Source organism: Antedon bifida, chromosome 1, assembly GCF_963402885.1.
Source record: "Antedon bifida chromosome 1, ecAntBifi1.1, whole genome shotgun sequence".
In the NCBI taxonomy this organism is placed as follows: Eukaryota; Metazoa; Echinodermata; class Crinoidea; order Comatulida; family Antedonidae; genus Antedon; species Antedon bifida.
Genome location: NC_136226.1, coordinates 14343187 through 14361067, shown reverse-complemented (window position 1 = coordinate 14361067; position 17881 = coordinate 14343187). Strand labels below are relative to the sequence as shown.

Below are 17881 nucleotides of genomic sequence, written 5' to 3'. Positions count from 1 at the left end.
TGGTGCAAAAAGGTCCAAAATTCTTTTTTATCATTATATAAACTTTTTCCAGAAAACCAGATGGGTAGTAGTAACAAAGTGCGAGGCAGCGAGGCAGGGAAGGCAAGCGAGGCAAGTCAGAAATTTATGCGAGGCATCGTTTTACCATCATCAAAAAATGCGAGGCATCATTTTATAATTTCCTAAAACTGCGAGGCCTAGGCCCGCTAGTTCCCTTTTGCACCTGCCTTGTATTTTAACTCGAAATTTTATCCTGAATACCACGATTAGTAGGCCTACTTTAATGAAGAAAATCACAAAAAGTAACAATAAATCCGTTAAATTTGTGATTTTACAGACGTTTTTCTCGCATACTGTTCGCGAATTTCGCACATTCAATGTTCAATAGTTTGGTTTCTATGGAACGCCAAAAGAACAAAATTAATTAGAGGCTAAAAACTCTGTGGAATCCATATATTTAACGCATTATTTGGTGAAAATCACAATTTTACTGTTTGCGAATTTCGCATGACTACCCTAGGCCTACCTCATGTTCAATATTTTTGTTTCTATGGAACGTCAAAAGAGCAAAAATTATATAGAGGGCTGAAAACTCCATCTATTTTAACAAATTTTTAATGAAAATCATGTTACTTGTTCATTTAATCATAATTTTAATTTATTAATGCTTGTTACCCTAAATATCATTAGATATTGTACCCATAACAGAATGAATTTAACTCGCAATATTTTTATTCGTAAAGCATAATACTTTTGTTTCACAACATTTAGAGGAAGATTTATTCTCGCGACTGGTTATTATTAGCTCGCAAGAAGTGATGGTTTTTACTAGGGTGGTTAGGAGGCGCCGGAGTCCGGGATGACCAAGGCACAATGATGCTGACCAGTGTTTAATTTAGACCACCAAGCCCATGGTGGTTAGTGATGAGGGTATATCATGTTTCGGTTTTTTTTTCTCCTGTGAAGTACACTTGTGTGTATGAAACAATGTAAAATTAAAATGGTAATGATAATAGTATAATTATGTTACGAAGGAATAAATACTCGAAAATAAATTTTAATTTAAAAATCATAATAATAAGTTTTTTATGTTTCGTTTTCTTTCTGTTTTTATACTTGTACTATTATTGTTGCTCTTTTGGCGCTCCATAGAAACAAAAATATTGAGCATGGGGAGGAGTTACAGTATACAAAGAAACACGTCTGTAAAATCATCAATTTAAAGGATTTATTTATTTGTTTTTATGTGTTTCTCCTTCTTAAAGTCCTAATTTTAAAGTGTGGTATTCAGGATAAAGTTAGTTAACAAATTTGGAGTCAAAATACAAGGCAGGTGCGAAAGAAAAACATCCTCCGAACCAACACAATGGAGTAAATATATACCAACAAACAACCCGTCAAGTTTGTTTGTTGTAAAGAAAAAGTAAAGATTTACTCAACGGGCGAAAATTAAAATTATGTATGGATAAACAAGTATTGTTTTTAAAGGGAGATTCTGGGTTTAAAATTGCTTTTGACTATCGTTTATTTATTAAATAAAAAATAGTATAACAATATAGACATGTCAGAATGAAGAAGTAATAACGAGAAATTAAAAAAATTAAATTTCATATACATTTTAGGGTAAATTCATGGAAAGTCTGTTTTTCAGCAGCTTAGGGAAGCTCATTAATATTCATGAGATATTCACAAAATCCTGTCATCAGTGGATTCCAAACTCGCGACGTCAAGTACGTTGTGTTTGTCAACTAATCTCTCTCCCCCTGTCAAACGACGACCACCCGATCATTGTGAAATACATTTTTTGTAGATTTTCTAAGCTAGGCCTAAAGTGTAATAATAACAGTAGTAGCATATATTTATTTGACATTTAATGAAATACAACATTTAGTACAGATTACGGAGTCATAAATTATACTATTTTTATACCTCGAAAAGTACAGATCGTATTATCGCCTTCACGTACTAGGCTAGGCCTAGCCTAAATCATTTTTTTTCATGGGTGAGAGCCATTCTGACTAGGGATTCCATGCCACGATGGCTACGTTAAAACATTTGGGCCCATCATGGGCCTAGCTAGCCTACTACTAAACGATTGGCCCATAAATAACAAAACTCAGTGGATTCCAAGCCCATCCTTACAACCAAACGCCTAAACAATCTAAACCTAAAACATTCTACAAAATCGGCTGTAAATATTGAGGCAAAACATAGTCCGATCGCCGTCCGCACGTATGGTGTCCCGATCGTCTAAGTAGGCCTAAAATAATAGGCCTAGTTTACTCTCCAAAAAAGCGGATACTGCATCAAGCAAGTAGACCGGGTAGTAGGAAGGAGACCTAGCCGATCCGGCCCAGTTAAAAATTGAGCCTAGCTAGTGTAGTAGACCCTATGCGAATTGATACTACCAGGCCTTTTACTATAGGCTACACTTGTTAAAATTAGCAATACTTATGTTTACAAATATTCCAACTCTCTCATTCGAGCTATATTATCTATACCATTCCGGTAGGTCGAGTCGACCATCAATCAAAGATGGGTTATACTCGACCCGACCAGTTTGGTATTGTATACTGTATCTGCTTATCACGTGACGATGCCAGGCATGGGCAGAGAGAGCACGTGTATCGTCGTCTTGCTCTCCTCGCTCAGCAGGAATGTATACGTTACGCTTCATTGATTTTGAAGGCTTTCCCTAAGTCAGCGCGAAAACTGGCAAACATAAAGTGCAAACATATCTAATTTTTCACTGTTTTGATGAATTTTCATAGAAAATTGACTTTATAAATGGGAAGACCGACTAAAATTACATCAGATAAGTATAATTTTACAAAAGTAATTGATATGGTTAATGATAACGAGTCGTCGGAAGATTGACCATTTCACAAATTTCCTATTCTGTAACACAGTGTCATATCACCGTAGCTGCACTTGTAATCTGGCCTCATTTCACAGCCTTCGTTCTGCTTCACTGGGCGCTTATATAAATTGAAACTTTTACCGTTCAAGAGACAAACAACTATATTTTACATTTTTTACTATTCATTTTAAACCCGGAACCCCCCTTTAAGCTGTACTATATCTTAAAATTTGTAATCTTAGGTCTTGGGTCTTAGCTTTCGTGATCTTGGGTCTTAGGGGGTCTTAGCTTTCGTGGTCTTAGGTTTCGTGACACCCGCTAAAATCAGGTTTAAAACAAAAAATAACATAAACAGTTCAGCTTCTGAAAACTATGTGATAAGGAAATTAAATATTATGATTAGTATTTCCAGTTTCTTTCCTTCAAATCAACTTTCATATAGGTTACTTGGGTGACAGGTTAAGTAGAATTTTAAAAGACAGTCTGTCTTTGGGCTTTCAGGAAAAATATCTACAAAGAAAATATATGAGAAAATTGAGAAATATAGGAGAAAATGTATAGGGGTTTTGGAATGGATTAACAGCATTTGTGAAGAGGAGGGGAAGAAAGAATGGGAAAGAGGGTAATATAGGAGAAAATGAATGGAGGTTTTGGAATAGATTAACATCATTTCAAAGAAAGATGGTGAAAATGTGTAGGGTCTTGAGATAAAATTAAGAGCATTTTGTGAAGAGGAGGAGATGAGAGGAAGATGGGAAACAGTGTATGTGGTATTGGGATATATTAACAGCATTTGTGAAGAAAATATGGGAAAAGTGATGAAGATTAAGAAGGATATACTATATTAATATCATTTCTAAAGAGGAGATGAAGAAAAGATGGGAAAAGAGATAGAATAGGAAAAGAGGGGAAGATTTGTTTGTGTTTCAGAGTTTTATGTTATGAAATTATGTGTGTCTGTTAAAGAAATACTGTAATGTTGATTACATATGACAAAGTGGTTTGATCATGATCAAAGACAACAACTTTATGTCTATGGACCAACCTTAACTGCGTCATTTGGACTGGGGTCCTGACAGTGACAAAGCAATTCAAGTGTGATAACCGAATTTTGTTATCACAATCTGCCATGTAACCCAACTTATTATCTTCAATGAATAGTATAGTATCAACTTTAGATTTTAATAGCAATTATATTCTGCTAACATAAACTAAAACAAGAAATATTTCTCACAAAGAACGCCGGAAACGACGGAAATTGTTAGCAGTACCCAAAATGCAATGAGCACTGGCGGTCAATTCAAATGTTACTGCATTTACCGTTATTTCGCAATGCAGCTAAAAGTTGCACAGCAATAACCGGTTAAATGGCATTGTAACACCAAATCGATTGGGTGTTTTTAAACATTATTTTCAGGCTGCCATTTGAACTGGTTTTGGAAACGAAAACATTGTTTATTGAACAGGTCTCATAGGCTACTGTCTGCATACATCTCATAGTCTCTCTTCCGTCCGAGTTTCCAAATACCCATTTTTTCAGCCGTAGTAAACCGCTTGATACTTGAATATAACTGCCTAAAGACGCAACGCGAAAAGAATACCCTATAAAATATACTTTAGGCAACTGAGTGAAGACATATTGGTTAACCCATTTTCATACACTTTGTGCGCATGGCTAACACTAAACCAAGCCTTGTTGAAGGGAAACTTATCCCCATCCTCTCAAACTAAATATTAAACTTTTATTTTGTATACATGTTTAAAACATTATTAAAGTTGCATCTTTATTTTGATAACAATTTAATGAAAAAAAAGGTCAATAGATAACTATTGAAAGGCCTTTTTTATATCTTTACCTAGCAACCTGACATAGATTTTCTTTTAAACTTTGTACCACATAAATCAAAAGTACAATTCAATAGAAAGTAGGCTTTGTATAATAAAAGTATATAGCCAGGTGCCAGACAAAAATTCACAAAGTATGCAAAGTACAGTATATATTTATACAGGAAAGGTACTGTGTATTGTGTGATATTTCTTCATTCAAGTATACTTTGAAGATATGCCAAATAAAACAGGCACTGTACAGTATAATAGTGTATTTTTAATAAATTAGAACCATTTAAAATACATGAACTTGTATAATGAATAAGTATTAGATTTAATTAACAAACCCGAGAACATTGTTGAAGTTCAGGACTAGAAATTTAAGACTTCAATCAAGTATTGTTATAATGGTATATGAAGCAAATAGCTGGGAGCTGAGAAAATAATTTGAGTACAAAAAGGGAAAGTAAGATACCTTGATAAATACTTAAAACAGCATATATTATCAAGAAGATAATTGTTAGATTTGAACTTGGCCACAACGAGTTAGATGATCCATTTTTGACGATCCATGTTAAAATATATTATGTGTGCATTAATGCTTGAAAGGTTTATACATCGAAATTGACCACAGCTCTAACCTGGAGACATAACTTGGTAACAACATCAGACATCATCAATATTAAAAAAACATTAATATCTTGCAGGTGGTGATGGCTTCCCAGATGTGTCTTTAAATACCTATTCTAGTTAACCAAAAATAGATCCCAAAAGACTAATACTTTGTTGAGCTTTTAAATGTTTTCATACAATCCAAAACTGTATTATTGATGGTTGATAAACATTTACATGAGAATGGCACATTTCTCAGGTAAATGTGGTGGTACTTTTCTTTATGGTATTATCAGAAATATAAATTAAGAAACAAATTATTTTTCTCACTGTGTATGAGGGCACCGTATGAGGTTAGCAGCTAGCTACTATACATACAATACCTCCAATGCAGGATTGGAGTATAGATTGGAGTACATGTATTAACATACTGTACAGAATGATAAATATTAAAAATCCTCAATGACAGTTAGGACTACACACTACACAGCACTGTACTGCCTATCTAGATATGCCATTTGTACAAACTTTTAGGAAATGCATTAACACAAGAGGGCGCCATTTCAAAATGTCAAATGTGAATGGTTACAGGTGGTGTCTGTCTTTTGACAACAAAGGAAACTTTTTCAACAATTATCAGAATTAAATCAAATATACCTCCATGATTAAATCAACTACAGTAAATAAGCAAATAATTATAACTTTAAATCAAAGGTATATGAATAGGATACTATGGGCTTTACAGAGAGGAATTTGCTTACAGACTTTCCCTCATCCCATTAATATGATTTAAAAGATATGGAAATTATGAAGGCTATATTATGGGTCATGTAGCAAAAAATCCAAATATAGAGTAAAAAGAAAGCTTTTGTATAAGCTTGTAACAAATAAATCCAATAAAATGCAATCCGTAAGGTACTGATAGTGAACAGAAATAAAAGAATTCTTAGTCAAGAGTACATGAGAACCACTGTACACCAGATAACCATCGCACAATTAGTCTGACACAAAACGAAACAAACCATCTTCTATTCAGGTTTTGTATAGTGATATAATATTAGAACGATTCTACAGTAACCTATCCAGGTCAAAAAGACAGAAATTGTTTTCATTCACAATTAATTGGTAAAGCATTCATTGATATACAAAGCCCTGGTTAAGAAAAGAGTTTAATATTCTTTATTGTAAGTTCGCACCTTGATGGTTATCAGTCAGTGGAACCGACAACCGGAAATTCACATCTGTATCGGGATCTGAAAATACAAATACCAAACTATTTATTTTGTTTTTGTTTTCCTTGGGAAAACTGTCCAGCATTGTTGGTAGGTATTTAAAACGGGTTACTAGGGTATTTTAGGAATAGTTTATATAACTGAATGTACATTGTGTTACAATTTACCTTCAGTTACAAAAATGTCAATGTCATTTTTAGTTCTCATATACCACTTCATTTCAGAAGGGTGATATTTTTATTCGCAAATAAATTATTTTTGTATTTGTACTATTAGTAAATTCACAAACGAAACTATTAATTATAAGGTAATCATTTATTTTTATTTCATAATTATATTCCTGTCTGAAGAGGTATTTTAAAACTTCCAGTATAATTTGGTTTTACAATTATGACTTAAGTATTAAATTTAACATATTTGATGTTAATTTACTGGTATACATGGAATGCATACAGTGCCCTAGGTTGTCACAACATCTGCTTTTTGTATCCTGTGATAATGCATAGGTTCCTGGGATAAACAGACCACACTCATACTACTAATGAATAAATCTGTTTGATGAGATACTTTGACAGAATACACACCATTATATCACCAATTCACACCTATGTCAAGCAGCAAATCAAAATTATCCAGGCTTGGTAAGGTAAATTACTTTAAAATGCGGTAAATTCTTGGAATGAAATAAGAACCAAATTTGCTAATAGCATGTTATATTTAGAAAAACATTGGTATAGCAAAGATAAATTGAAAAGTGCTGTTTAAATGATCAGAGTTTAAGGAAAGTAGACGATAAGGACCTTAGAAAATGACTGACATTAGCAGATAGTAGTAGTACTTTAGTACCACTTTGACAAAAAAAAAACCCCAGAAATTGAAATGATAAGTGAGAAGAAGCAAAAGTATTTCCTTATGTTCTGCTATTATAAGAGGGAAGCATAGACAAAGGATTAGGTTCAGCATGAAGTTATAAAATACTCCATGGGTTCAGGAACAAAATAAGTATCTGCCATACAGGAAACAAATTCTGTGCTTAGGCAGACAATGAAGACAAAAGATCTTCCTCTTAAGATGCCATCTAGAGATGTATATATCACGGTATTTATAGAGATTTACAATTTGCAACATATATAACATTGTCTGACGTCTGGACCTAGAATCTACCAAAACTGTGCGAAGAAATCGAGCGAGGGTTAGCTATCAATCACATTGTAAGTTGCTGGTGTTAATTGCTTAACTGTCTCTCCGTTTTAATAATATCAATGTAAACAAATAAAATTCTTTAATTAAAAAAAAAAACAATTTTTGATGAATTAAACTATAGCAAATTCCAAAATTAGGTGGTATACTATTACTCCTGCTAATCACCATATGCATGGACAATTTGAAATATTTTAAGGACCAAGATTAATTATACTGAAGTGCCTCATATTTTTAGTAAAATACTACATTTTTTGGTTTATTGCACACTCTTAATAAAAGCCTACATTCCTAAGTTGTATGTTTATTGGTACAGTATTTGATAGTAATGTACTTTGCCAGTCTTTAACCAACCAAAAATAACAAATCAACTCAATAAAGACATTTTGTTTACTGCGCCAAAGTAAATAAAAACAATACTTGTGAATTACTGTACAGTATTTCATTTCATCATTGTCTTTGATCAAGGTAACAGTTCCATAGTCTAGTCAGTTATCATAGCCAGAGGATAGAGGGAGGGAGCAAAAGGTCGAAGTAATGATACAAGGAAAAAGGTTGGGATAGAAGTCAAGTAGAGGTGGTTGATTTGCTTAGCCCACCATGGGTAATACTAACTGATATGCATACCACAACAGACGTTGACCGCATCTGCCACTAGGCAATTTGTACCTAATTTTGTGAATACCAATCATGGGATTTATACATAATATGCTGCTGTTCTATCAAATACAATTTAAAGATACAGTTGCATCACATACCATAATAAATCCTTTTACATTAATGTACTTTACTCAATTTGAATACAAATAATCACTTTTTTTTATGGAAGTCAGTTACGGCATGGCCAACTATGAATTTCTATAGCCTATACAGTGGGATGATTATATACATATCTGGGTGTATATATTGTGTTTCAGTCCCTTTAAATGATACTCAACTTTAAATATGTTTTCAATATTACATCGTTTAAATATTTGACCTGAAGTACATGATATCACAATATGTGGTTCGCAAAATATCATTATTACAAAAATGCAAGTAAACATTGCATTCATGTTAATTGTTATGTGCCACACTTCTCAGCCAAAGAAAAAAAAAGAAGTGAATAAATATAAGATGGATTATAATCAATTAAAGAACATTTCCCAGGGACAAGAATTCAGGAGTGCCCAGTCAGCTGATGTTTCTTATTTAGAAAAAGAAGAGGATATGAAAACCATCTCACATTCCTGACAAATTTGTATCTGATTCTTTGTACACTGTAAAGCCCAGTGAGTGACCACTTCCTGTTAGCGTCCTGCTATGAGTGGTCAGTTATCAAATGGACATCAAGGTTACCACCTCCAGATTTTCTCAGCTTTGTCACCTGGTGTGTGACAAGATACTTGGAGCCAGTTGGTACTAATTGCTTAAAAGGGTGTGGGGTGCAGTCTGTTACCTGAGGTACTAATGAGGATATGTATTGTGAGGTACCAAAAGCGATGTTCCACAATCTATAGACCGCGGCCAAAAAAAAAAAGGGGGCATGGGATGGATTGAAAAAAAACAACTTGTAAACGCCTTTATTTTAGCAATACACAGATTACCTACAACAAAGAGTAAAATATCAAGATGATGAATGGTGGGCTGAGATGGCGGATTCTGTGTGTGTGTGCAGCTAATGTTTCAATCGCGATGTAAAATCCTGTTTGAACTGTGACACGAGATAGTGATGATGCATGAGTTATAAAGGGGAAACCCCGGGCAACGCTAGATCATCAGTGCAATTTTTACCCTCCAAAGACAAAATTACAATATAATTTCCAGGGACCTGGTGGCGGTCCATCCTAATTCTCTATAAGGGAGTATTGATACTGTATTTGAAAGAGTACTACAACCATAATATATATGGTGATAGATCAAAGGGTATATTTAATACATAACAACCACAGCCAAGCCAATATTTATCAATACAAAAATACTGCAGGTAGTATAAATTTCCTGAATCACAAATCATTACAACATTTTCTAGATAAATGTTCAAACTTGTAATTTACACTCTATCTGTCAACATGTCTGAGATGTATTTTTTTATGGGACATTTATTAGTGATTTACCAAATTCTCATCCTTCTAAATAAGGTCCTCAACCCCTGGCAAGGCTGCATCCCTGTGTGGGTTAATCAGTGTTCAGATTTATTTCAAAAAGGATCAGAAATCAAATCCTTCTTGGTAGGATAATGTGTTGATAGATTACTGTATTGCTTGGTTCACACAGAGTAAAAATATAAATTTGTATTGTAGTACATATCTGATGGTGAAGGGTACAAGAAGACGAGATGGTAATCTTTACACAATTTGTAAGCACCTGTAACATACTGCTGGCACCAGCACCCTCGAATCTAGTCACAAAAATGCCACCATCACAACATCTAAAAGTCAACTTAACAGCTAAATCAAGATGAACAGCCATTAATTAATAAGTTATCCAGGAACACACCCTTCATCAGCTATCTTATTGTATATTGCCAAAATATCTGCAATAATTGCAATACCACCTTCTCCTCAACAAAAGGCTATCTATCTATTCAAAGAATGCATTTTTATTTATTATGATCTTTCAAATAAGCACTCCTTTATATCCCATAAATGCCAACTCTCCTGGACATTAGGTATATAAAAACATACAGTCAATTAACTAGTCTAGCCTTGTAGGTATGATCAAAGTGGACCTTAAAAACAAACAGTATCCCTAGAAAGGTGTCCCTAAACAGGTAGTTGGCACATGTGACCTCTGCTGACCAGTGCAGATAAGTTGAAGCCCACACAGACTAATTACATTGTTACACATGTCATCAATTGAGTTATTTTGGTTACTCTGTAAAAATGTTTGCAATGAATTGAGATAATTTTAGCATTTTACCAGGTGTAATGAAAAATATATGTAATCAGTTGAAAGGAGGAAAATGGCCAGCATTTTCATTTTTTTATATAAAGGTATAATATAATATTTTATAGAAAGGTATAGATAGAAATGCTACAGTAGTGGGCCAATTAGTAGAAATAACAAGCCTAAAGAAAATATAAATGTAACACCTTAAAACAACTATACAAACTTTGAAAAGCTGGTTTAAAACAACTGAAATTCATTTATCCTATAAATAAAATAATTTGTGGGCTAATCAGTATAGAAATCAAGAAGATTACTGAACCAGGAAAAAGAAGTAGCACCTTAGCTTAAAACAGATCACAAAATGGATTTTATCTTAAGGTTTGAGGCACCTGCCATCATTAGCTCTCATTTGAGTTTTAATTAAGTCATGAACTTGTTAATAAAACTTATTTAACTTAACACCATGCCTACCATAAATACAATTATGACAATGGTGGGCATAATTGACTACAAAAATAGGAAACTTCAGATGAACTAATAGGTGTAAAGTTGACAATGATTACCTTAAATACCCTATACATATGAACATAATGATTGCAGATCCTACACACTAGAATATGCCAAGCCTTTTCATTAAGATAATACAGGATTTGTTAAATTCTGATTAGTTCTTTGTTTAGAATGATTGTTCATTAAATGATAGTGTAGTAGTACTGAATTACTTTTGTATGTGACCATGGCATGTTTCACCTGTATGTGTGATTCCAACATGTTCTAAAATGTTAATTACCAATAATTACACATAATGAGTTGGTATAGGGTAGGGTTTACTATAATCAATGTAAATCTGCTCAGGCTTTGAACTTAATCATAGCTGGTTCTCATAAACAATAGCACTAGAATGAATGGAAATGGAATTCACACTTTTTATATATAGGAGTGAGTTAATGCTGGACAATCAATTAATTAAACCAGCATTAAACACAGTATACAGCATAGTGATAATACTGGGTACAATAGAATTTACAATATCTTCCTGGAAAAGTCTATTTTTAAATCTGTAGAAGATAACAAAGACACTACAAACAGGCATAACAATAGAATTGGAAGTATTGCTGTATAACATTAAACTTTTTTGCAAATGATATAAAAATCAGAAAGATGTACTTTACAGCTGACTGAACTTTGAATTTAAAGTGAATAAATTGATAAATTTAAAGTGAATAAATTGATAAATTAAAGTGAATAAATTGATAAATAAAAGTGAATAAATTGATAAATAAAAGGAAGCTTGATTAACTATCTTGATTATCATATATTTAATGATTGTCATATATTTGATGATTATTAGACAGATTTGAATGACAATTGACTGTGCCATGGTATATGATAAGGATGGGACTGATGACGGATTGACAGTTGTGGCAGGGGAATTGGTGCATTCACATTAGATAAGTAACAACTTGAAGACAATAATTAATGATTAAAACATCTTTGCCTAATTGTTAAACCAGAAACACTACATGTAGGCCTACTAATGTATAACTATAATCTGTTTTTTTATTTTTTTATTAAAGGAATTGTTGTTGGTGAGGTCCTGTCTGCAAGTAATGTCTCTTTGATCCAGTTTTCAAATTTTATTGCCAAATTTCTTACCTTATACCCAAATTTTATATCCACCCTTGAACCCCGGCCATTGAAGAATTTCAAATTGTTTGACTGATGAGGAAGATAAACATTATGACTGGTACTAAAATGCTATGAAATGCCTAAAGACCACCCACTCCAAACAAAATCCATTACCATCTCTCTGCACTACTAATAAGTCTGAATTCCAGGCATAAAACAGTTTAGTCATAAATGGGATTGGCTTGGCTTCATGGCTTACTACTTCTCATCCTTTTTGTAATCCATGTTGTTAGAACATTAGGCAAAGTATACATAACAGAACATCCGGATTAAAGGTGGCTGACATATAAAATCCATCACCTTTTTAACATCAAAATGACTTAATTACACGTACAAGGTAGACATGAAAGTGAGGGTAAAGAGAGGGGTTACGGGTAAGACTAACAACATTATACAAAGTTTACACAATGTTTTTATAATAATCCAAACTCCAGACAAGTCTCATTAACCAACTGTTTGATACAATAATTAAATTATGCAAAATAATATCAAAAACAGATTTCAGGTGATCTACATTCCATAACATTCTATAAATGGAAATCAGTTTAGGTAATTAACAAAAGGAGGTGTACAACCCCTAATAATTACCCAGGGGGAGTGACCTATGACTGGCAATTTGAAGGGTTCCATTCTGGATTGGATAGCGAGTAATTCTCTCGTCTCTCGGTAGCAGTCAAAATTGCAGGTATAAAGCATGGCTGATCTATTTTTTCTCTACATAAGATTTTAATCCGTTAGTTCCTCTCAATTACCTTTGAGAGGTTGAGTTATTTCCTTTTGTGCTAGCGAAGCACTGAGGCATAGAATAGGAGAATCCATGATGAAATTACCATATGAACTATAAAGTGCACTATGGTATATAGGAGGATAAAGTCCAATAGGAAGCAGTAATCGATAGGTTAAGTACACAAGATTATAGTTATTATATTGAACCTTTCAAAGGTATTGAACCAGAGATACCACATTTCAAATATAGTAACACCTTTATACCAGGGGTGCCTTCAATACTTGCACAGTACGATGTAAAACGGTTGCCAATTTGTAGGGGTGCAAAAGATATTTTTGACCACAAAATATTCTCAGGATTACAAGTCATATTGTATGGCATACTGTACTTTATGGTACATGGCCATCAGATTACAAATAAACTTGTGAAACATTCAATCTGCCATGGCAACCTTGAAGACTTGATTTTTTACATCAATACCATTCCATACTCATCATGCATATGGTTCAATCTAAACGACTATGACCTAAAATAAAGGCAATCCAAGTATGAATAATGATTCCTCTTCAATCAGCCAGGCTGCAAAATGTTATAATGTACAATATAAAAAATACAACAAATGTTTTTATAATCAATTTATTATTGTTCATTTACAAACTTACTTATACAAAAATACATTTAATTTTTACAATATTGGGCCCTATAAAAAAATTAATTGTTTATCGTCCTATATTCTCAAAATTGTCAGTAGTGGAGGTTTTTTTCTTTTTTCTAAAGGCAGTATTTAGGTGGGAAAATATAAACATGGCCTGTACACAATACAACAGAGAAACAATTTATTAGCATCCACCAACTTCATGGTTCACTGTATGTCTATTTGTCAGGTCTCATATATTTTTGCAATAGAAATTAAAATCATAGGGAGGAGAGTATAAATATATTTTTTTATATGGCCTTACTGTCAATTGGTTTTTTTAAATTTAATATAATCTAATAAAATGTATAAATTATAATTTTTGGTCTATAATTAAAGCCATTATTAAAAGATAACCATTGTGCTGCAAACTTTGAGATGTATGCCTGTTAAAATATTATTATTATTACTTTATTCATGGAGAAATAACTCCATGCTTTATTTATATAATGAAAGTGTCTTGGAAAAGCGAAAATTTGTATTTCAAATTTGTATACTTAATAAAGATTAGGCAAAATTATACTGTGTAAATATTCTCAGTAAATAGATATATTATTGCTATTTACGTAAATATATTGCATTAAGCACAAAATCATGTTATGTTTTAAATATTAAACGACTGTGTGTATTTACAGTGTGGGCAAGAATATTTATTTACAATAATTTGTTTATTAGCTAACTGATGTCAAATATTTATCTTTTTCCCATTGAGATTAATAATATTATCATGAAAATTCTGAAAATCTCAAATATGCCTCTGGTGAGCAGTCAATAAAAGGTCATCAATGACTTAACAGAAGTTCTCAATGAGGCTATTCATAACTATTGAATAGAAGATGAGCAGTAAAAAAGATAGTTTTACCAAAGATTAAAAGACTGCATAGAGTGCAGCAGTCAAGTCAAACACAAGTGAAAAATGTCAGCAAATACCACAGGCCTTCACTGCAGCTATAAACAATAAAGAAATACGTTGAATGAATGCAAAAGTGTAAGTTTAAAAAGTCTAAACGATGCTTTAGAATTACCGTTAAGGATTAAAAGGTTTGAAGCGCCTCAAAACCAGGTTAATCCTCAAAATGTAATAACAAAATTAGATACTGTTCATAATAATACTTCATAATAGTGGCTTTAGGTTCAGATTGAGGGTATCAATCCTTCATAAAGGTAAAGAAAGGATAGTATTCTACCATGTACCACAATTGTTAGGAGAATGGATGTAAAATCATGGTTAGGGGCAGGACTGTACTCTCATAGAGTTGAGAGTGTGAGGCAAAATTGTACCATTGTAAGGAGAGAACCAGGAGCAGAGAGTGTGTGACCACATCTCCAGCTAAACAAAAGTGTCAATTTATTAACAAAATAGGTAGTGTTCCACTAAAAATAAGATATTAACGGCAAGCAACATTTTAGCCTACAATTTTCGTTTCCAAGAAAAATACACCATGGATCAGAAGATCCTGTAACTATTTTTAGGAACAAAAAAGCATTGAAGAAAAAAAAAAAAAACCCACAGTGGCGTTTATCTTTGTTTATCAAGTATATAAATACTTTCATTACAAACACTGTAACAAACACAAATAAAATCTTTAAAAAAACAAGGATATGATGCCGGGTGCTAAACTAAAAATCATTTAGCCATCTGCAGTTATTGATCCATGGATTAGAAATCAACATTGCTCAATAATCACTGACACAAGACTTTCCTAAACTGACACCAGCCAGGCACCGGGTAACACTTAATTCTAACCACAACGTAACCGCTAATTGGGTAAGTTAGTATCTAAAGGCCTTGGAAATATTAAAGTTAGATTAGACCCTAGGAACTTCACCTATAAAACTACTAATATAAAAAAGATATTCTTACAAGGGGCAGGAAAACTATCTTTATTTTGGAGATTTTAATGTTTATTAATTAAAACATAAAATCTGTTTTTATTCAAATATACATTCATTTGAATAACATTTTAAAAATTTACACGAATCTAGCATGCAAAATAAGCTTTGTACGACTGAGTTAGTTACGTGTACATGTTTATGGGCAAGATGTTATTTTGCTAGCCTCAACTACAAAACTACACCTAAAATATGGTCTAGTAAAATGTGTGGTTAAATCAGGGAGTTGTAAAATAATCCCTGGTTAAATAAGAACAAGATAAATAAGGAACTGGGGTTAGAACATTACTACAATTGATGCTATGGTCAAAACAAATAAAATCAAAACAAAATTTTATATTGAAATTCTATAACATTCTTTGGAATCAATATTATAATAGACTACAACAAGTATTGACTATACTTACCCTCTGTAGTAAGTACATTAACTCACTACTATAAGTTTAGATGATTGTGTTGTCTAAGGGCATCCATCAGATCATCCTCCGATGGTTCCTTTAAGTCATGCCTATACAAACAAAACACATAATATATATAAATATTTCTTTCTACATTTGGGAGAGGGATTTTTCATAATAAATACATGTCAAAAATGAAATTTTCACACCATCCAACAGCAAATACACAACTCACCAGTTACAGAATGGGAAACCCAGGCATTCTAAACCAAGAGGCTTGGGTAGTTTCTTTCACACCTGCACTGATCCGGCAAATCAAATTGCATCTCAATGTTTTGTTTTCACATGCTACACATGCCAATCATTTTACTTGATATGTACATGGCCACATGGTGCGTTGTGAAAACAAAAAGTTACTAATGCTGTATGCGCAATCCGACGCAAACCTGAACTGGAAATGGATGTGAACCAAGGATCCTGGGATTGTAAATAAGCATGTTTACCACCAAGCCACAGTGAAATTTCTAGTTGTTGAGACCTATTTTGAGCCAAGACAATTTTAGTCACATGCAAACGCAACTCTACAGTTCACTATGTCGGTCGGCTGGTCGGCCGGTAAACACTAACTCAAATATGAGCACGCGACTGCAGCCATGTATATGGCCTTGTTAAAATGAATATGCATTATAGCTCCATACGCACTCCACTTTCTCCAATCTAACTACAGTTTAAAAATCCTACACTATAAATGCACAATAATAATTGTTTTAGCGGATTCATCCAGGACTTGCCAGTCATACCTAAACATTGCATGAACATTTAACATGTACATGGTCTGCTGATCTTCTTGTTCTTGTATATGATAACGATCCCATTTGGTAATAAAATTCTGAAATTAAAATCCCCCAAAAAATCATTTAGCAATATGCAACACAAATTGTCTTTCTTTAATTCCATAATGACATATATCAATGCAAGGTTAAAACTACATCTTTCTCAGTGAGTGTTTACCTGAAAGTTACCAGTTGGCATAGAGAACTAGTACATTGAGAACAGAGTTTACTACAATTGATGGGTGCATATCGTATAATATAATTTTACCTCAATAATTAAAGCTGCAAAAAGGTTTAGACATACTAACACAGACACAAAATACCAGAGGATGAAATAAATCTGAGCCCATCTGAAAAACAACAAAAGTATTTTCCAGGATATATCTAGACTGCTAGAGTGTTATATTGTTCAACTACATGGTTTTCCTTGTAATTGTATACAACATTATTTCCAAAACTATAACAATAAATCCAGATGTTTTATGGCATACTATTGTACTGGTCGTCTTGTGTTTTTACACACCATCATTATAAATAAAAAACCTGGGACATAAGCTCACTATGAGTCATTTTCAAGGAAAATAATTTCAGTTATAGACCCAACAGTCACTGAAAATGTTATCAAATCTAGTTCATGAAGGCTTGTATACAAGTATGGATTGATTGTGCTATAAAAATAATAATAAATAGAAATTAATATTTAAATAGTTTGTTGCGTTCTTACTTGCTCACATATACTTTATATGCTTCAAGAAATATATGCCAATTGTTGACCACCATAACATCCCACAGTACAACTAGAGCCGCCTAAAAAAACAATATTCAAAAAAACCTAGAAAGTTATTAAAAATTAAGTGGCCCTGGTCATAATCCACAGGTGGCTTTGTAGCAGCGGTCAGGAAGTTTTGAGAGGTCAGATGTATATAGCTCGAGTCGCACCTGATAATAGCCCTTGGAATATTAAACAGTACAGTATATACATTTTTATTTGAAAATTGTTAAGAAATTAGTTGGTGGAATATATGAACTACAGCTACTTCTGGAC

At 33.0% G+C, this 17881-nt stretch overlaps 1 protein-coding gene across 6 annotated transcripts in view; it reads right to left on the bottom strand.

The window, feature by feature from the left end:
• LOC144843462 (two pore channel protein 2-like) overlaps positions 1 to 17881 on the bottom strand; it is a 69448-nt gene that overhangs the window by 40523 nt on the left and 11044 nt on the right. For 5 of the 6 annotated variants that reach the window (XR_013612260.1, XR_013612259.1, XM_078700258.1 and 2 more), the window contains exons 21-24: positions 17561 to 17643; positions 17105 to 17186; positions 16804 to 16892; positions 16013 to 16113 (exon numbers count right to left, since the gene is read on the bottom strand). Coding sequence is in view for 4 of the 6 variants with exons in the window: in XM_078700258.1 (XP_078556384.1) it covers positions 16041 to 16113; positions 16804 to 16892; positions 17105 to 17186; positions 17561 to 17643 (327 nt within the window). In the remaining 2 variants the exon portion in view is untranslated. Of the gene's footprint in view, positions 1 to 13680; positions 14661 to 16012; positions 16114 to 16803; positions 16893 to 17104; positions 17187 to 17560; positions 17644 to 17881 lie in introns of those variants that run through there. The other variant, XM_078700269.1, reaches the window with a different exon arrangement.